Source organism: Anarhichas minor, unplaced genomic scaffold, assembly GCF_050575085.1.
Source record: "Anarhichas minor isolate MPS153535 unplaced genomic scaffold, ASM5057508v1 ptg000004l, whole genome shotgun sequence".
Classification (NCBI taxonomy): domain Eukaryota; kingdom Metazoa; phylum Chordata; class Actinopteri; order Perciformes; family Anarhichadidae; genus Anarhichas; species Anarhichas minor.
This window is the reverse complement of record NW_027466450.1, coordinates 16501684-16523038: the sequence shown is the minus strand read 5'-3', so window position 1 is coordinate 16523038 and position 21355 is coordinate 16501684. Positions and strand designations below refer to the sequence as shown.

The 21355-nt window shown below is 43.5% G+C and overlaps 2 protein-coding genes across 3 annotated transcripts in view; one reads left to right on the top strand and one right to left on the bottom strand.

The window, feature by feature from the left end:
* Window positions 1-7467: 7467 nt before the first annotated feature.
* On the bottom strand, window positions 7468-16117 carry wdr3 (WD repeat domain 3). Its single transcript, XM_076111293.1, has 27 exons — window positions 16054-16117; window positions 14664-14865; window positions 14363-14572; window positions 14138-14256; window positions 13701-13779; window positions 13192-13287; window positions 12978-13079; window positions 12740-12841; window positions 12337-12437; window positions 12124-12228; window positions 11811-12041; window positions 11632-11725; window positions 11389-11490; window positions 11176-11258; window positions 10839-10977; window positions 10674-10730; window positions 10422-10522; window positions 9997-10108; window positions 9409-9543; window positions 9275-9325; window positions 9115-9180; window positions 8819-8911; window positions 8631-8681; window positions 8483-8526; window positions 8262-8390; window positions 7841-7934; window positions 7468-7761 (listed from the first exon to the last, which is right to left on the bottom strand). The coding sequence occupies exons 2-27, from the start codon at window positions 14835-14837 to the stop codon at window positions 7606-7608; spliced, it is 2826 nt and encodes a 941-aa protein (XP_075967408.1). The 5' UTR covers window positions 14838-14865; window positions 16054-16117; the 3' UTR covers window positions 7468-7605.
* A 997-nt stretch (window positions 16118-17114) lies between these two features.
* gdap2 (ganglioside induced differentiation associated protein 2) overlaps window positions 17115-21355 on the top strand; it is a 29463-nt gene continuing 25222 nt past the window's right edge. For both annotated transcript variants that reach the window (XM_076111274.1, XM_076111283.1), the window contains exons 1-3: window positions 17115-17342; window positions 18071-18297; window positions 20806-20945. In XM_076111274.1, coding sequence (XP_075967389.1) covers window positions 18113-18297; window positions 20806-20945 — 325 coding nt within the window. In that variant the 5' untranslated portion in view covers window positions 17115-17342; window positions 18071-18112. The remainder of the gene's footprint in view (window positions 17343-18070; window positions 18298-20805; window positions 20946-21355) is intronic.

Sequence of the window (21355 nt, the reverse complement as noted above, 5' to 3'; positions counted from 1 at the left end):
AAAGGCAACAATACATGGTGATAACTTCTTTTACCATGAATTGTCCTTAAACGTTCTCTTTTTTAACCTGCTCTGACACATATACGACTTTAAACCATTTTCTATTCACAACTTTTTATTTTGTCACATGAAAATAAAAATAAGCCTACTAGTGGTGTAAAGTAACTAAGTAAATTGAGTTACTGTACTTGCAATCTTGAGGTACTCTACTTTACTTCCATTTACTTCTACTTTACTAGATTTCAGAGGAAAGTATATCGTACTTTTTAATCCACTACATTTATTTGATAACTATAAAAAATGTATTAAAACTAATAATTTAAAGATTCCCCAAACTAGTGTGTGATGGTCCAAAGTGACACATTATATCTGTGCAAGAAAATATTCCACTTTTAACAATTAAAAAACTTTATATTTTAAGTAATCAAGATTTTTTGGGACTCTTTTGATTTTAGATTTTTGGACTTGACTTTACTTATTTGCATTTTTTGCGTCCCCACCCAAACCTAACCTAACCTAACCCTAACCCTAACCCTAACCTAACCTAACCCAAACCTAACCCTAACCCTGACCATATCTGTTTTCATGAAAAGCATCAGTTCAAATTCGAGGTCAGTTCTCTAACAGACTAATTCTTAGTCGACTAACACTCAAACGGTTTCATCAACTTAGCGATTAGTTGATTTAATCGTGGAGTTTCTCCACAAAGAATCACATAAAAGCTTCATTTTTAAATCAAAAAAACGTTTTTTGGACGAAGCGTCTGAAGACATTTTAGACCAAAACAATGGATTGGTCGACTAATCGCCTCAGAGGGAGAAGTCCTATTTAATACTAATGATCCCAACTAGCATGCTTCCATCTTGACTCGGACATTTTACACCACACAGCTCAGAAAGCGCATTAAATAAATACTTTACATGAGGATCGACCACAATGTCTGAGCTCAGATAAAACATTTGACTTTATTTCATGGTGTGAGCCTCCAGATCTGTGGGATTACACATAAAGTGAGTAAACTCTGCGGGTCAGTTGTGCTGTTCGTGTTTATGGATTCTCTCAGGAAAATACCGTCAAAAGTTGGAGGTTTTTCATCGGAAAATGTGAGTTTGAATGTCTCGAGCGGTGACAGTCTGACGTTCTCTCTGCCAGAGGTTTGACTGTCGCTCATGAACAAATGGTTTCTGTCTGAACGCTCTCTGTGCTGCATGGATTAAGTTAGTGGGTTTTTCTCACACAGGAAATTGCATGTCCGTCAGGAGGACTGTGGGTCAGCGTCCTGCTCGTAAATCTGGGCTCTAAACAGTGACCACGCAGTAACTCCGTGTTCCATGAAATGGATCAATGTGTTCTTATGCAAACTGCTGTTTTTCTTAGAATTGTGCCACATTTGATTTAAAATCTGCAAATGTTCTCCTTTGTTTCTGTTTTAATGAGCTCTCATTAGACTCTCATTGGAGTTAGCTCTTTACGTTTATTGGCCTTAACGTCCCATTGTTCCAAAAAACACGCAACAACAATAATAACGCAGATTAAACCTTCAGCAAACATCCAGTCATTTTATCGTCGGGGCCAACGGCACCCTGTAAAATGCAGCAGAGCGCCGTTGTTAAAGTGTTTTTGGAGCGAAAAATCGGGGCCCGAGAAAAGTCTCGGCTCGATTTTTTTTTGTGTATTTATTTTTCTGTGTTTAATTGGACAAATGAATAGCATTCCAGCCCCAGAGCATATAGTGGCATTATTGTTCTCGGAGAATAAACACAGAAGGGTCCTGCGTGGACTATAAAACTCCAGAATAAACAGCTCTCTCAAAGCCCAGTATTGAATGTCTGTTTATGACTTGTAATACGAAGTGCAGAGCTCTAAAATCACTAATTACATCAGCTATGTGGATTTCTGGGGAGAGCTCTTAAAAGCTGGTATTGGAGGCTATAAGTGTGTGTGTGTGTGTGTGTGTGTGTGTGTGTGTGTGTGTGTGTGTGTGTGTCTGTGTGTGTGTCTGTGTGTGTGTCTGTGTGTGTGTCTGTGTGTAGGCTTAATATGTCTAATGTGTTTGTGTCGTTTTTGGCACACTCGGGCCGATTATATTGAGGTCTATTCTACGCTTTTTTCTAAAAATGTAGCTCCATTTGCTCGGTCTTAACTTTATTTTTATGTGTGCTGCAGTATTACGAGCCTGTTTGTGTGTGTGTGTGTGTGTGCGTGTGTGTGTGTGTGCGTGTGCGTGTGTGTGTGCGTGTGTGTGTGAGGCTTCGTAGCCCTCAGAGGGCTGACCTCGGTGCAGCGCGGGAGGAAAAAAATAGTTTCCTCTCCCCTGATCTCTGCAGACTCTGGTTATTAAAACATGTTTCCCTCTTCCGCTGAGATGAGAGGAGGTGAGCTGCCGACCTCCTTCAACACGAGCTGCAGGGACGACTTCTTCAGCCGCCATTAATAAAAAACCCTGAAAGAACAGTTTTAGAGGAAGAGATACAATAGTTTTGTATTGATTTAATTGATTGATTTACACTGATTTGAAGTTACTGTGAGGAACTTTTAACTGGTCCTGAACCAGTCTCAGTGTAGTCCTGATCCTCTATCAGACCTCCATCAGTAAAGACACCATCAGAGAGAAGATGGTCTGTTTCTATAGATTTATTCTTAAAGCTCGTCATCGGAGCCACCGGGTCGGATTCTGGTGAAACCAGATGAACTCATGCAGGTTCGCAGAACCTCCTTCAGCTCAGACTCCAGCAGAGACCGGTCCACCGTGGACAGACCCAGATCCTCCAGCAGAGACTGGTCCACCGTGGACAGACCCAGATCCTCCAGCAGAGACCGGTCCACTGTGGACGGACCCAGATCCTCCAGCAGAGACCGGTCCACCGTGGACGGACCCAGCTCCGGAGGGAGGAGGAGAGCTCAGCTCCCGGCAGCAGCAGCAGCGTCTCCTCCTCCTCTTCCTCCTCCTCCAGGAGCAGAGCTTCTCCTCTCTGGGAGCCAACACCGACACCACGCTGCTGGAGACCCAGGACATATTGCTGGACCCGCTGGAGGGAAGGGAGGCACGGGAGAACCAGAACCAGGACTGAGAGGGGCAGACTGTCAGACCCTGCTGCAGTAAAGTGAGTTTTCTGAAGGGACTCTGGTGATCAGAAACACGACCACTTTAGTCCACAGGGACCAACAGAACCAACACAGAATGAAAGTTCCTTGTTGTAACTTTAAGAAACCAAGACTTTAAGTTTATTATTTTTAGAAAAACACCATTTGTGAAATGTAGGATTTGAGTATCATCAAAATAAAATGAACAAAATGTGTCACACTTTTGCTCATTTTAATCCCTGAAAAATAATCACCTTCAAATCATTGAACTTTAAGGCGTTTGTTTCTCTGGAAGTTGAGAATTTAACTCCAAACCTCCTGCGTCTCCTTTTGATCTTCATAAAAAAAGGTAACGAGCTGCAATAGAAGTTTGTTTCACACAAACAAACATCAAGGACTGAAGTGTAGGAGGGAGGAATAAATACGCCCAGAGAAAGGGAACATTCATGGCCGTATGTGTGCAGCTCTGCACTTCAGTGAGTCGTGTTGGCCTCCTCTGCGTTCACCGTCACCTCATCACTCAGCGGCCTGCCGGACTCCCGGCAGCCTCCGCCCTGCTGCTGCTGCTGCAGCCACATTATCATCAGAGTGTCACCTCATATCTCAGCGCAGCCACGAGGCTCATTCACGAGTGCTGGACACAGATTTAGCGCGTGGGCCCGTCGGTGGGATGACTGGTGGCCTGTCGGGCTGAAGCGGTTCTGCTGTCTTGCCCGGACGCCGCTGAGGTCATCGCAGACAGACGGAGCAGAGACATGGATGAGTTATTTATAAATCTACTCTGAGGGTTGGAAGGACTGTGTTGTTGCTGCCACTTCAGAAGACAAAGTGGAAACGTGAGGATTAAATCACAAGCTTCTCACAGTGAAAGAGCTGCAAGTTTCATTTGTATAAAGTACAAGGGAATAACTTAGGACTAGTATTTATAACTTGTGTTATTGTAGCTTTCAGTGGTGGAAGAAGTTCATTGATTTGAAAGAAATATTCAAAAATAAGATGATTAACAAAGGTGTGAACGCTAGTGTGCATTTAAAAACAATGTAGGGACTTTTGGGTGCATAACACACGTTTTATTGTCTCGCTCACTTTACGTGTGTCACTTTAAAGGGATTGAACAGAAGTATGTAAAAAGGGAAAGTGTAATAATGTAAGGCTTCAGCTAAACATTAACTAGCTTTAGTTCATCACAACTTCAAAACTAACGACTTATTATTGTTTTTAGTTTTTATCAGACTGGGACTACTTTCAGCTGCGGATTAATACATTTACAAACGACAGCAAGCTCATTTTACCTTTCAAACAAGATATTAATGTTACTTATTATTATGATTTTTAACAGTAAACAACTGACATACGTTCCTGTTGTTGCTGCAGCTTATATTTTTCTATGATATAATTTATTTTTTAAATTAATTTGCAGAAAGTTAAACCCCTTATTTTACTGGACGTGTTCCATATTTAAAGTACCAATAAAGACACCATATCTGTAGTTTCTCCAGCTTGTTGTATCCCTCCACTTGAGTCGGACTGGAGAAGAAATAGTTCCGCCTGTAACCGGAGGCCTGTCACTGCCGACGACGTCTATCTCAAGAACGGGCGGAGCACATTTATAGCTCGTATCACGTTCACCGGCCTCCAAATCAAGTCAGCAGCTCCGAGCGCACCGCGTGCTGCAGTATATAATGTCACGATGACAGACTGTAGCAGCGTGGACCACAACGTAACTCGACCTCCTGTCCGTCAACCTGTAATGCAAATAAACCGAATGGTGGAGGAGCTGCACGCTGAAATACAAACAAACAGGAAGTGATGTCTTCTACTTGTTTGGTATTTATCACAAACAGGAAGGAGAGAGAAAAACTACAAACTTCTTTGTTAATTTAAGTTAAAAAAAACACAGGGCTGTGCAGGACTCCTGGACCGTTATGGGCTGAGCTCTGCAGCAGGTGGCAGGAGGCAGGAGGCAGGGGGCAGGAGGCAGGGGGCAGGGGGCAGGAGGCAGGAGGCAGGAGGCAGGGGGCGCGGGACGGTCCCAACATGGAGCAGGACCTGAGCCCAGATATCGGGGGGGGGGGGGGGGGGCAGTTAAAGGAAAGACAACACTGCCATCTAGTGGCTCAGAGGCAGACTGCTCAGCGTCCTCACCTCCTTATTCTTGTGACTTATTTTAAATCACTTCTCAGAACTTAACGTGGCAATCCTTAAAGGGAAATGTCATGTTTATAAAACTAAATTTAATAACTCAACCCCACTTTTTAAAGTTGTTTTTAAACTTATTTGAATGTTATTTTAACAAATAAGAAGTCAATGTCAGAAACTAAACTTAGTTTGAAGTCTGTCACCTAAATAATCTTTATGTCGAATTATTTTAGTTGATTTACTTTATTTCTATTATTATTATTTTCATTATAATAATAATTTCATTATTTTCATTTAAAAGTGAGCTTGAGCATATTCTTAATAACTAGATGTTGCTGCCATTTTTAACGACTATCGAGCTGCGCTGATCACTAGTCGATCAGGTAAACGAGGCAGAACCGAGAAGTTCCGACAATTCTGACCTTTTCCCAGAAGTCAAAGGGGAAGTTTGTTTGCTTGATTTGAAAGGAATCACTTTCTTTGATTAAAGAGAATAATGTTCGAAGACAGTGAAGCTAAACATCAGTCACACTCTTCTTACTGGTTCTCTGGTCTAGAAACACAGATTTCATTTCACTTGAACTGTTTGAAAACAGCACTTTGACTATTGTTTGGCTCGTGACTCTTTCTTTCTATATCTGGAACTCAATCAGAAACACCATCTTTATGATATTTAAATACATAAATCAAGATGACTTTGATCAAAGTCAAGTCACGCTGATGTCTGAGAAAGCGGCTGTAAAATGAGCCATGAAGTCAGGACAGATGAGTGAAGTGAGAACACACCCAGGAAATATTGCTGTGGGATTTCATATTCATATTTGGCGTGAGCCATGAAAACACAGAGTTCAGTGAACAGTCACGCCGTCAAAGCTTTCACTTCCAACGCTGAAGGTTTTCCCTTTAAATCACACTTTCACCGTGATTCATCTGAACTGCCGTTGGGTGCTAATGGTGTCAGAGTGCGGTCTGGGACTTTTGCTGAAGAATTTTTAATTTTGGTAGGTGTGACATTTACAGCCCGGAGACCCAAAAAACCCACCAAACCCCATAAAGAGCTGCTGGCCCTCTTTGTCTTTAACAGCCCTGTAAATACAGAGTTCATTTGTTTTCTGAGCGCCGTGAGATTAAAACGTGGAACAGTGAGCGAGAGGTGTTTTCTTGAAATATATTTTAAAAGGTTTATTTCATTATTCCACAGCGCCCCACGGTCAGCAAATAAACACAGAGTGTCTGATGTGGGTGTGAGAGTAAAGAGGCCGGGGGAATCTCACATTTCTGCCCCCGCTATGAAATATGTTTACCACGTCCGCCCGGCCTTGAGACTATAAATCCAGCCGGAGTTACAAGAGCTGTAAAGTCAGACTGCATCTCCCCTCATTTCAGCTCACCCAGGTGGTCTGGAGCTCAGGTAGTCTGACGGGTTTCAAAACCCATCTCCCTCCTGGTCTCAATGGCTCCCTGTAGGCCTGTAGGACCAGAACCAGCTTAAATCACGTCTGTCATCTGTGAGTACTGGTGCTGCTGTAAACATGACATGTATCTATTTAAGGCTTAAACCGTATTTATATATGTTTTATAGAGACCTAAGCGCTGTGGAGACGCGCTGCTTTTCTCTCTGCAGACGAGGATTTATTTCTTTTTAAAGCTCTAAAAACCTGAAGCACTGTGAGACGAAGTCAGACCGTTTATTTGGGAAATGAAGCGTGTCGCTGAATAACAGAGCGTTGCATCCGATCACGATTTAACAACGTAGAAAAACAACTGTGAAACCCTGGAATACAGCTGGGAGCTCCACACACAGCACAGGATGTCCTTTATGGTTAAAGTGATGGTCAGGATGCTCGAGCCTTCTTCCTCCTCCTCCTCCTCTTCTTCTTCTTCCTCCTCCTCTTCTTCCCCACCGGTTGGCCTCGTTACCTTTCTATTAATTCCCCTATTTATTTAGTTTTCAATTTATTTTTTCCCCTTTTTTTATAAAAAAATATATTAAATGCAAAAATAAATAAATACATTTAAAAATTTGTAAAAATAAATAAAAGGAAAAATAAATAGAAAAATCAACATTTACCACAAAGGTAAATCTGGAAATATTGGTAAATTGCCTACATTTCATTTTTATTTTGGTACATTTTATGGCATGTTCATTTATTATTTTATTAATTAATTTATTTTTGGCAACTTTGGTAACCGATAGCTCCTTGTGCTTGGAGATCTAAACATAAAGTACAGCTTGGACTGAGGCAGCTTTCGGGAGCATTTTTTATTTGGGAAATAAATCAGAATAACAAAATATGTCAAAACATAGAAAAGTGAAACCCTGTGGTCCTCTGGATCCAGCTGAGAGCTTCACACACACAGACAGAGATTGTCCTTTAAGATTTAAGCGATGGTCAGGATGGCTCGCTCCCTCTTCCTCCTCTTCCTCTTCTTCTTCGCCAGTTGGCCCGTGGCGTCGGCGAAGAACATCACGTCCTCTTTGCTCTCGATCTCCCGCTGGAGGAACTGCAGCGCGGCGCTGTTGAAGCCCATCACGTCCTGAGACGCACAAGAGAAAGAGAAGCGCGATGAGGACGAGTCTAAACAGACGGACTCTTCTCCTCCAGACGCTACTCACTCTGATCTCCTGCACTTTGGACACTGTGTTGGTCCGAAGCTCGTCGATGACGGACAGCAGCATCTGGTTACCGGAGATGTGACCGAAATGGATCCTAGAAGGAAACGGAGGAATACCGAGTCACCAGAACATCCTACAGCAGCAGGTCTACAGTTAGATTCACTCCGGAACATCTCATACATCTATGTGTTAGAACTAATACCTCCATCTCAATATTAGGATTGACTGTTGGTGCTTCCACACAATATTAACAAAATAAGATATTTGATAAATAATCAGTAATGTGGATATAAGTGGATAAAGGCAAATAATTTCAGTAAATTACATCACTTTACTGTAATGCAGCCTGTCAAACCAGGAAACGCGCGCGCACACACACACACACACACACACACACACACACACACACACACACACTTACTTGAGAAGGAAGAACAGGCAGCGGCAGACCAGCTCCACCTCCAGGCCCTGCTGGATGTAGCTGTTGAACAGCGTCAGCAGCTGGGGGACGTACGGGAACGGTAACACCAGCAGAGAAACCTCCAGCTCACTGCGGGACAAACAAAAGAACACCGACTGAGTTCAATATGCACGGAGCACCGCAGACGGTGATAAGCTTTGTGGGTAAACGTGGCGTCTTACCTCGATCTGACCTTCTTTATGACGTCTAAAACGTAGCGGGACGGCTGCAAGAAGGACAAAGACAGACTGAGGATCTACGGCTGAAAACAACATGAAAACATTTACTTTCATCCTTAATATCAACGTTTGTCGTCGTCGTTCTACTCACTGAAACGTTTCCAAACGCAACGAGGATGGGGTTCGGTTTCGGCAGAGGAAGCTGCAAAACAACATCAGCCGTTTCCCATTAGCATCCAACAAACACAGCACACCTGCAGCATATGTTACGCCCCACAGCTCATTCCACTGAGCCGGGGCGACAACAGAGAGCATAGAATAAGTGGAGCATGTCTGTACCTTGTTCACTGCTGTCATACTGGCATATTTATGCTCCTCCAACTTCCTGTTCTCCTCTTTGTAAAGTTCCAGAGCCTCCATGATTCTCTCCGCCTGCAAGAACAAAATCACACGCATCAACACAGAACATAAAAGATGTAATAATGTATCTGCAGTCTGTGAAGACGAGGGTCAAACTGAGTCCTGTTTTCACCTGCACATCTTTAGCCAATCACAGACGTACTTTAATGTCAATGTAAATAGTTGCATCCAACCAGGCTTCATCGGATAAGAAAGATATTCATGCTACAACTCACAGCTTTGACCGTGTCGATGGTCTTCTTGGCGGCTGGAGCTGCTTCTCCTTCAGTCTCTCCGGGTACCTGAAGACAAAAACAAGTGAATGCGTCACTTGCACCCGTCCAACACAGCGGTGGAACCGATTGTTCTTTGATTTAAACAGGTGAAAGCGCTCACCACTGGATCATCTCCCTTGGCCATGCTCTCCTCAAACTCTGCTTCCCGCTCCTGTAAATATGAAGACAGGGTGATTTAGAGACACAGAGACGCTGTGTGTGTAAATAACTGAGTATCTCTGTCCTCCCCCTCACCATCTCCCGCTCCTCCTCCAGGATGATGGGCTCCCTGGTTCTCTCCCACAGACGAAGGGATTTGTCGTGAGACGCCGACACAATGTGGTCGCCGTTCGGACTGATGGTGAAACACCAGACCTCCCGATGATGACCCTTTAGAGCAGAGACGAAGGACAAACGTCAGCCTGGAGGTATTCAGTTCATATTATCACGTGATATCGCGATATGTTATTATCGCGATGCTGGTTCATATAGAGGATCAGGACTACACTGAAACTGGTTCATATAGAGGATCGGGACTACACTGAGACTGGTTCAGGACCAGATAAAGGTTCCTCACAGTACTTGAGTAAACGTACTTGGTTATATTCCACCATCGCTCAATTAACAACACAAGTGGTCCAGAAATCCGTCATCCCTAAATGCACATCATCTAGTTTTGGACTGTTTGATAAATCTGGTTTGCATCTGACAAACGAGGCGCGGTCAGTGTTTCATTTCAGCATCTGAGATGTGAAGGAAGCCCGCCAGAGGACCCGTGATCGAAGCCACCGGACCGCACACATCACAAGTAAATATATAAAATAGTTCGGAGGAGAGCGTCACCTCCAGCGTCTGGATGAGCTGAAACTTGTCGGCGTCCCACTGCTTGATCTTCTTGTCTTTCCCCGCTGTGAAGAACAGATGAGTCTTGGGGACAAACTGGAGGAACATGACGCTGCGGAGAAGAAACAGAGAGAACGCAGAATAAAAAAGCTAGAAGGTAGGGAAGACAAAAGAAAGCGATCTAGCGACTCGAAAAGAAACAAAGAAAAGTGGGAAATAATCATAAAGGCAATTAGATGAGAAGAGAACAAGAAAAGACGCCATGAGAGAAGAGATGAAGGAGCAGCTGGTGTGAAGTCACAGGGCAGTCCCCGTTAACAGAGTCCCTGAACGCAACAGATGAAGTCACAGCTGGAAACACGGCGGACTAGAAAATGATTTGATTTGATTATTTTTCTTAAATGTTTTGGGTTGCTGGGCGTTACCTGTCGTCATGAGCGAACATGGAGCGGTGACAGTCGCCGAAGTCCAAACCCCAGATCTTCACGTTTCTGTCGGCGGAGCCGGTGGCGATCAGCGTGTTGTCCTGGTGAACAGAACGTGAGGTCAGAGTCAGAACCGACCACGTGGAGACCAACATCACAACCACATCTTATCCAACACAAGGAAACAATCAACAACGTGGAAGGAGATTATCTGCTTTAACTCATCATTAGTTGTGTCTTGAGAGTACTCACATGTGAGATGTCCAGACAGAGAACCGGCAGCTTGTGTCCATACAGAGACAAGAAGAACTGCAGCAGCCAGACGGAGAAACGTTGAGTTAAAGTTAAACTATTAACGAAGCGATTATACCGAATACACCGTAACGATTGTTCAGAATGACGCCGTGTCGGCCGTACCTTCAGTGAGTCTGTGTAGAAGACCTTGACGGTGGAGTCTAACAGAGAGACGGCCAGCAGTCTGTGGTCGGGAGAAAACTTCACACACAAAACGTCTTCCTCCAACTGCAGAGTGCGTGTGTGCTTCACTGTCAGCCTCCTAAACACACACACACACACACGCACACACACACACACACACACACACACACACACACACACACACACACACACACACACACACACACACACACACACACACACACACACACACACACACACACATTAAATATGAGTCATGTCTCTCAGTCTTGTTACTCAGCATTTTTGTGAGCAATTTATGATTTTAAATACTTACTTCTGGTCGGTCGCTTGGTCCTTAATCAGCTCAAACTCCCAGAACTTCACCGTCTTATCTGCACTTCCTGTGATAAAGCCTCTCTGCAGGAACAAAACGCACACACAGCCAATGAGGAAGCACAGAAAACACAGCTGTTCTTCACATTTATGTAAAAGTATTAAGACAAAAGGCGGTGCGACAGGTGTGACTGCTGACAGGTGGTCGGGTTACCTGGTCTGGGGCGAGGCACAGGGACCACAGAGACCCGTTGTGAGCGTCCACCGTCTCCAGCAGGCTTCCTGAGGCCAACTCAAAGATCTGCAGCTTCCCGCTCTGACAGGTAAAACAAAACAGGAAATATTGTTCTTAACACGCTAGAAAGCCTTCAATGTTGAGTTTTTAATGTTAAAATGTCGGCCATGTTGCACAGAGAAGTGTTCTGTTGCTGCCGTATCCTCGAAGTTCTTAAAGCACCTTCGTTCCCAGGATGATCTGTCTGTCTCCAGGCACGAACAGCGAGCAGAGGGCGTATTCACAGGCCATGGTGCGGATCACCTGCAGCGTTGACCTGCAAAACGCCGACATCACGTTAAAACCACCGCTCGGCTCTTACCGGTTATCATTCGAGGATCGAGCGGCCGGACTTCTCTCACCTGTTCCAGACTTTGACCGTGTCCCCCGAGGCCGAGAGGACGGCCAGGTTGTCCGAGCTGAAGGCCAGCGTGCGGACGTCGGTGCGGTGGCCGCCCAGCGTGAGGCGAGCCGTCTTATTGGCCGCGGGCGTCCTGTCCGACGTCTTCAGGCTGTAGGTCTCGATGGTGTTGTTCTGCAGCAGCAGCGCCACCTTCAGCTCGCCGCCGGCACACGACAGGCAGTCCACCCACCTGAGAGGAGACGGAGGGAGGAGTTAATCCCCCCGTTTGGTCTCAAGCTCACGTCTCCGGGTACGTTGGGCTCCACGCTCACCTGATCTTGGCGGAGGCTTTGATTTTGGTCAGTTTGAGGATCTCGTCCTTCAGCATCCGCTCCACCACCGGCTGCGCCTCCTCCTCGCCTGCGTCTTCCTGAGTTCTACAGCAAGAAACAACACAACAACCTTCAGCAACTGCTTAAAGGACTTTAGATGGTACAAGGAGTCGATGTCGCATCATGTAACCAAAGAGAAATAACCGGCTTTACTTCGCTGCCTTCTTTTTGGCTTTCTTCAGCTTCTTAGTCATCTTCTTCTGCACCTCCTCCTCCGACAGCACAGTGAAGATCTCCAGGACGACGTCATTGCCCTGAAGAAAGATTAAAACATGTAAAGCATTCACTGCATTACAAATATTAATATCAATAATGCAATTTAAGAGTTAGCATAAACACAAAGTGTCTAAAACACTACTAAATGTCAACTCCAGAGTCCTGACACACATCAGGTCAATTTCTTTCACAATCAGACGTCAACTAAAAACATTCACTTTGTGCATTGAGTTTGGTTTCTTCCTTAAACTCCCAGACTTCTCATGGTTCCTAAAGGAACCCTAACCCTCTGATCCATCGTCCTCTTTCTGTAGGAACCAGGAGACTCTCAAACACTCACATGACAGGCGATGACTCGGGCCTTGGCGTCCACTGCCAGAGAGACGACGCGGTCTCTGGCCTCCCTCAGGATCGATCCGGCTTTCTTACAACTCAGGATCCGCTGAGAGGACGGAGAGGACCGACATCAATGTAAGTAACGTTTATACAACGAGCGATGCAGAGATACTTTCTTCATGCATTACTTTGTGTTAAAACATTATATATATATATATATACACACACATGTACTCTCGTACCTCCTCAAGACTTTCATCCGCCTCTTCCTCATTGTCTTCCTCATCATCATCATCCAGCAGAGATTTCCCCTTCTTCACCTTAGGCTCTCCCACAGCTTTCTCCTGAGTAGACACATTTTAACGACAGATTTAACTTCCCGGTTCTTGTCGTTATCGATCAAAGAGTCGAGCCGATCAAAGTCGATCAAAGAGTCGAGCCGTGTGCTCGTCTCACCTCCTGCAGGTAGTTGATGTCCCAGGCCCGGAGCTCACTGTCTGCTGAGCCCGTTAACAGCCGGTTCTCCTGGTTCAGCAGCACCATGCCCCACACCTAACACACACACACACACACAGAACACACACTGTCACATGGATTCATCCAGGTAGGACAAGATATTAACGTTTCTCTTCAAAGGCACCAGACTCCATTGACAAAAACAGGATTTTTTTTAGCTCACAGAACACTGGAGCTGCTGGTCTGTCGCTGCCTCCACCACCTCGTTTTTATATGTTATTGTGTGACTTTAGTGATTCTGAACCTTTAAAAACACCAAAGTCACACAACAACACAGACTAACTAACAGCAGTAGACCAGCATCTCCTGTGTTCTGCGACGTAGAATTACTGGTTTTCTCAATGGAGTCTGGTGCCTTTAAAGAGAACATCGATAACGGCTTCAGCTCCCCGTCAGTCTCTCATCCACTCAATCCGCTCTCCCTAAATACGGAGGACGGAGCCGCTCACCTCGCTGCGATGGCCCACCATGGTCTTGAAGCAGTGCTGTGTGTCCAGGTCCCACCACTTCACAAAGCTGTCCTTAGAGCTGAGCACAGAAACATGACGTTAGCAACACCGCACGTCCCGTTTCAAACGGTGTTAAGCCTGAAAAACACACTTCAAATATATAACAAACATTATATTACATTTAGGGTTATGTTGTTTGAAAAGCACACACATACATTTACTATTAACGTGACTTCCTGGTTTAATAAAGGTTATGAAATAAGGCTGTCTGGTGCAGCTTAAACTCACAACCACATTATTCACTGTTTGTTCAGTGACAGCGTAGCAGGATTCAATGATGCCAAATTCATAAAACAATAAATAAAAAGTATGACAGTAGAAATGTTCTTATTTCCTTTATATAAACGTATATAACGTGTTGTTAAAAGGTGAGTTACCTGGTGACCAGGAGGTTCCTGTCTTTGAGGAACAAGGCCTCTGTGATGACGTCTTTGTGGCCCCTCAGCCTGTAGAGCCCCGACTCATTGATGATGTCCCACACGATCACATCTGTGTCCTGAAAAAAGGTCATAAAGTGCTTATAAACACATGCTATAACAAAGCCAAACAGTATTTCAACATACGTGTAATTACATTTAATTTCAACACCGTGATCACCGTACCCGTGATCCGGTGACGAGCCGAGCTCCGAGCGCGTCGTAGCGCATGGTGCTGACGGCGGTCTTGTGGCCGTTGAAGGACACGCTGCTCTCGCTGCTCAGCAGGCTGAAGATCCGCACGGCGCCGTCCTCGTAACCCACGGCCACGTGGACGCCGTCCGGCGAGGCGCAGAGGAAGGTCACCTCGTGTTTCTGGCCCTTCAGGATCAAGACCTAGACCGGGGACGAGAGACACCGAGCTGGAGACCTGAACCCGTTTGTCGATAACCGCGTCAGAAAAAAAAATGAATGAATAGAATCTCACCTTCTCTCCTTTCCGGACGTCCCAGATGAAGACGTGTTCACACGCGGCCACGGCCACGTAGCGGCCTCTCTCCCCCCCGCGGAGGGTCACGTACGCGATGTTGGCTTTCTGGCCGCCGATCACTCCGAACACGGCGCTGGCGGCGTAGCGCAGGTACTGTTTGGTCAACCCCATGACGGCCGGCCTCGGGCGATGCTCAGTCCTGTTTATACGAGGATATAATAATAATCATTTAAATTCTTTTTCCAGGACTTTTTCCAGTGATGATCCAGCTGGTTATGTTATGTTCCTCTCTGTGGAAGTTTAAATGAAGAGTCTACGGCTATAACTCATCTATGACATCATCTATGACATCATCTCCGACGTGCTTAGAAGTTGTATTGTATTGATACACTTTGTTTCACTATTATTATATTCTAATCAGTAATGTGTTTAAGTTATGAAGCCGTTAAACTGATATAATTTACATTATAATGTAATAAGATAATAATACACTTGTTGAGAAGAGAATGTTAAATATAAGTACTATCCTTAATACAATTATGATGTACTTGTACTTCACTTTTTCTATTTTATGCTACTTTATAATTCTACTCCACTACCTTTATTTGACAGTTTAGATTATTAATAAACAATATAATTAATCTAATAAATGGTGATGATTAATAACAGAAATACAACTCATTATTAAATAATAATTCAGTAATACAACATATATGTATCTCAAATGAACCAGTCTGCATAATAAGTACTTTTGGTACTTTGTTGAATACTTTTGTACTTGTACTGCTTGAGTACGATTATGACTATGAGTATTTCTACAGAGTAGTATCACTACTTTATATCTGAATACTTCTTACACCTATGATCATAGTGAAAACTGATCAATATTAATAAAGAGTATTTATTAAGAGAGATTATAGTGTTTAGAGCTGTTTTCATCTCCGGTTGTGTCACTTTAATATTTTGTAACACCGTTTTTCTGTGACTAATATTTCTATATTCTGCTTTTAAATTAACGATAATTAACCTAAAAGTTTACTTTAACTACATGTATAGCTTTCATAAAGTATGCTAGTGTGGTTGTCAGATGAGCGTTTGTTTTGCTACACTTTTTATCCCGCGCGGTCGGAGTTACAAGATTCCAGCACTTCTATCGAGTCAAAAACTCACTAAACCCCGCCTGCCCAGCCAAGGCTGTACAACAAATTGAGCGCACCTAACCACGACTCACCGCTGGCTGCAGAACACACGTGGTGAAGTTCTTCAGTAAACGTAGCTCCTAAAATCTAATACAACGTAGATGTATGTCCGTATATGTTTAACGTGAAGTTAACGTTTCTTCCTCTACCGTCACGTGTTTTAATATTTGGTTGTTTTCTCCTCTTACCTCAGAAATGCGGCCGCTAGCTTCGCTTGTGTTTGTACTGCGTGCGCAGTTCATTCAGACCAAACCAGTCGATAAGCACACACATCGATACCAGCGGTGAGTGAAATATTAATAAAAATGAAATATTAAAATAAAGAACACGTTACAGAATAAATTAATATCAAAAACAGCCAGATGTGACTGCCTCCAAGTCGTTTAAAACATTACAAAAATGCATTCAGAGAGACCAGCTCCTGAATATTCATGTAATTGTGTTTATATAAAGATAAATAAACGTTATATAATAATACAATTTATAAAAAAGATAATACAAATATATATGTATATATTGTATATGTATTTATAATGTAATTATTATTATATAAATAGCGGTGATAGAACACAACTAACTGTGATGAAAGAATAAAATCTTTGTTTTTTTCTCTGCTTGATCGTTCTCTCTCTGTTGCTTTTGTCTGCGCTCGACTCACGAGACCCTCTACAGCGGAAGTGCTTTCAGCTTATTAGTCAGCTGATTAGAACCTGAGGGGAAAAATGCATCACGTGTAATAGAAATAACAGGAACAAAAACCGGAAGTCTGCCTGTATGGGCCCTACAAAATAAAACAATCAAAATCAGGTTTATTGACAAGTAGGTTTTCACATATAAGGAATTGAAAATAGCAAGAGAAACTGAAATTTAAATGTTATAAATAACCACAATTAAAACACAATGGTTATTTGAAACAATCAGCATACATACATGCATTTGAGAATTGGCTTTTCTTGTGTAGATGGAGACATTTTGTGTCCATTAATTAAAGCATGTATATGGGGAATTTTTAACAATTTTCTAATTTGGAGGTAATTCTAAGTCATTCATATTTATATTTAATAATATTTAATTTTGCACATACCATCTATATTACAGGCCTATATGCTGTATTTTCTATGTACAGTACGGGAGGAGTAAAACAAGCATTTCATTGCAGATAAATTGAGCATGCAAAACAAAAAACAAATCCTGTGAACGTTTATTCTGAAATTCTTAGCCGGATGTTGCTGCCGTTACTCCAGTTAGCTTAACCTAGCAGCAAGCAGCACCTAGCTTTCCTGGCTAAACGTGTAAACCTGACTAATTGGCACTTTTAAACTCACCTTCTGAGCGCTTTGTCGACTGCTTTGCTCGTTAGAATGAAGACAAAGAACGAGAATATCTCCTGAGTCAACACATTGTCGTGTCAAGATTTATTCATCATTTTAAGTTTCTATTTCTCTCCACAGCTGCTGCAGGAAATACAACTGGCGAGGTTAGTAACAGCTGATTTTGCAATAAAAAATGGGTCAAAATACCGTTTTAATTGGGATTTAAAGCAAATATTATTATTAGTGACCCTCGTGAATGTGTCTATGAAGAACAGGCAGTTTAGTTGTTTGGGGGATTTTTATTTTTTGACAGCAGCTTCTTACTTTTGCTGTTAAGGAGCTCTGCTTCCACGAATGAAGCTGAAAGGCAACCAGAAAAATAAATGAAATAAAGTGTTACATGTTAGGAAAGCATCCTGGTTTTAAAATGTGTATATATATATATATGTGTGTGTGTGTATATATATATTTAAATCTATAAGCAAGAAAGTGCTTATAGATTGTTTTTGTTTGCAAAATTACTGTTAAATAATATTTTTGCCATTTATCGTGCAAATAAAATATATTTTAAAATATTTCTTTTATTTTAATAATATTTTTTAGTATTAATATAAAAAAATATTAAACATACATTTTCTGCAATGATTGTACATTTTTAGATTTTGGATTGTTAGTCAGACAAAACAATAAATCTGGAGATGTTTTATAGAAAAAATAGGAAATTATACTTAATAAAATGAAAACATTATTGAATTAGGTTAAAGCAGTTGAAGCCCTGATTAGTTATCCAATCAGAATAGTTGTTGTGGAGCTAATGAAGTAATTGATCAGTGCTTCTGTGTCCTGAGAGGAGCCTCCATCAGAAGTGAACAACACTCTGATTTGTACGCAGCTGCTTGGAGGTCCAGCGGCATCCTTCAGACCCGGAGGCGGGATGGACCCTCTGGGCGCTCGCTCCCAGTTCGTGGATGTCCAGACTCTCCCCACGTGGCAGCAGCAGCTGGGCGAGGACGGTGGCGAGGAGACGCCGCGGGACCAGAGCGACGGCTTCCTCAGCCAGGAGGTCTTCTCCTCGCCCTTCCCCTTCAGACCAGACATCAACCGCAAGATCATCCTCTTGTGAGTCACACTTCTTTTTGCAAACTGTCACACTTCCTCACGCTGTTGCTGTCGGGTGAAAATGTCCTATTGTTTCAAACTTTAAAGTTACTGTGAGGAACTTTTAACTGGTCCTGAACCAGTCTCAGTGTAGTCCTGATCCTCTATCAGACCTCCATCAGTAAAGAGACCATCAGAGAGAAGATGGTCTGTTTCTATAGAGTTATTCTTAATGCTCGTCATCGGAGCCACCGGGTCGGATTCTGGTGAAACCAGATGAACTCATGCAGGTTCACCAGAACCTCCTTCAGCTCAGACTCCAGCAAAGACCGGTCCACCGTGGACAGACCCAGCTTCTCCAGCAGAGACCGGTCCACCGTGGACAGACCCAGATCCTCCAGCAGAGACCGGTCCACCGTGGACAGACTCAGACCCTCCAGCAGAGACCGGTCCACCGTGGACAGACTCAGACCCTCCAGCAGAGACCGGTCCACGGCGGACAGACTCAGACCCTCCAGCAGAGACCGGTCCACCGTGGACAGACCCAGACCCAGACCCTGCTGCAGTAAAATGACTCTGGTGTGCAGCAGAGGTGTCTATGAGTGGAGCATTTTAAACGTCGTTATCGTTCATTTAATTGTGAAAAGCCCAAATCGTGATTTATATCCGATTTTAATTTTGCAGCACTAACTGATGCACGATGTTTCAGTGAAGCCACAAATCCTCTTTTCATACAGAGTAAAGATTTAGATTTTCCACTTACTGAAGAGCGCAGCGTGTCTGTGAATTATCTGTCCGCCATGTTTGCAGGTCGTCAACCGGACGTGTTGTGTAGTTTTTTGACAATTACATCAGGTTTAAATATATCTGCACATTCATCACCGTAGAAACGTATTTTAAAGTCTTTATTTCTGTCTTAAATCATTCCGTTACATAATGATCCAGACCGGATGATGTTTCACTGATTAGACTGAAGCCTAACTAGACTTCATGCTTTAGCTTGTTGTGCCCTTTGCACTCTTCACTCAACGTTCACCCTGCAGCACTGAAGTCCAGATCCTGAAGCAGTCAGCCCACATGAAACACTTAGACCGGAGCTTGAAGTAGAATTCATCAGCTTTGATATGAATAGAAATATTAAATATGACACAGACTCTGCACAATGAATCCTAGAAAACTCAGCAGCAGTGATACAAACTCAGCTTTTTTTTGGGAGGTTCTGTGTCTCTTCTTGTGCTCTCCTGGACCGGCTCAGAGTCCAGACCCCCCCCCCCCCCCCCCCCCCCCTTCTGAAATCCTCTTTGAGCAGAGGACCACATGACTGTCGGTTCTCTCTGTGAGAGCCTTGTTCTCACATTCCTGCTGCTCTAACGTGACCGGAGCTCCTCCAGCAGCGGCACCTTGTGAGCCTGTGACCGTGAGCGGTGATTTCATTCATTCATTCATTCATTCATTCATTTATTTATATCGTTATACAATGTCTGTGTCGTGCCAAACATTTAGCAGGTCCAACATCAGATTACGAGACACTATTGTTTTCTTCTGGTGCAAACAAAGCGTGTGAGAAGCGGAACCTCTTGTTACCTGCTGCAGTGGTTCTTTTGAGGATCTGACCTTTTTACCAGCGAACACTCTCAGACGAGCTTGTGGCTGCTTTCAAATACGTCAACAAGTTCCCAATTTTTTGACAATGGTGTGAAGCACCTGGCTAACTGGTCCACAAGCAGCCTGCAGATAATGGTTTTATTATTAGACTCGGGTGGAGGGTGAGACTGGAATGTCTCTTGTCGACGCGGCTCAGTCGGTGTGTGAAGCAGCGACTCGTTGTCGTTTAGCTTCATGAGTGTTTGACCTTAACATTTCCACTCTGTTCCTCAGGAGGAGTTTGCGTGTGGCAGCATTGTGACTCATGTTTTATTAAGCTAACGGAGACGATGTAGAACAAAGCCTCTTCCTTCTTGTGACTAAATGCCTTCAACACGCAGTTCCTCATTGTTCTTTCCAAACAAAGCCCAGAAGGCTGCAGAGTGAAGAAGTGAATTAATAACCAATAAAACAAGATGTTTTTACTTCGACTAAACGTGTGCAGACTAATAAATGTGCGTGCTGTCACACAGTCCAGCGCTTTGAGACCAGATACAACTTTAATGAGCCGGCTCTGCTTCAATGTGGGGATTTAGGGCAATAAATACTGGAGTAGGTTATGAAACATTAATAAAAATACAACACATTAAGGGCTCTAACTTCTCTCACCACCGTCCAGAAACACAATCTAAACCGCTCCAAAGTAGATGCTGCTCGTTCCAATTATACAATAGAACACCATGGACGTTATATTTAGTAAAAACATTTGTAACGTATGCGTATTCATTGATTTATTCATATCAAATATGCTTCTGACAATGAAAACTAGTGAATAAAGTGACATTACATTCGGACTCTTCAGGAAAGAACGGTACGACCAAAACGTACCAAACACAACGGTGTGAGAGAAGAGATGTGATTTAATGATGATTCTTTCTTTAACAGCTGTGGCGACATCGCTCTGCTGAACTGCACCGCCATCGTGAACACCAGCAACGAGTCGCTCAGCGACAAGAACCCGGTGTCCGACAGCGTCCACCGGCTGGCCGGACCCGAGCTGAGAGACGAGCTGCTCAAACTCAAAGGTACAGAACTGAGAGTCTGGAGGCGGAGGACCACAGCATGTGACAAAAGCAGGCACATGATGCTCGGCTGAATGTGATAAATAAAGGGTCCGAACCGCCATCACTACTCTGATGTACAGTCTGAAAGAACTTCAATGTTCCAACGTGTTCTCATTGAGAGAGTGGACGTCCACAACATGTCTCACGATGACGAAAGAACTCTCAACACAAAGAGAAACGTCCTTTTTGTTCCCAAAGCTTTCGACCACATGTCATGGCCTTCCTCACTGGATGGAGCGGCTCAGTTGTCATTTAAAGAAAAGTGTATTTTTCCACTTGTTTCGATTGGCATCACGTAATCCAGATCATTATCACAGACTGTTTTATACATCACTTCATAACTAAAGTACAGTCGGCGCAAGTAGTGAGAT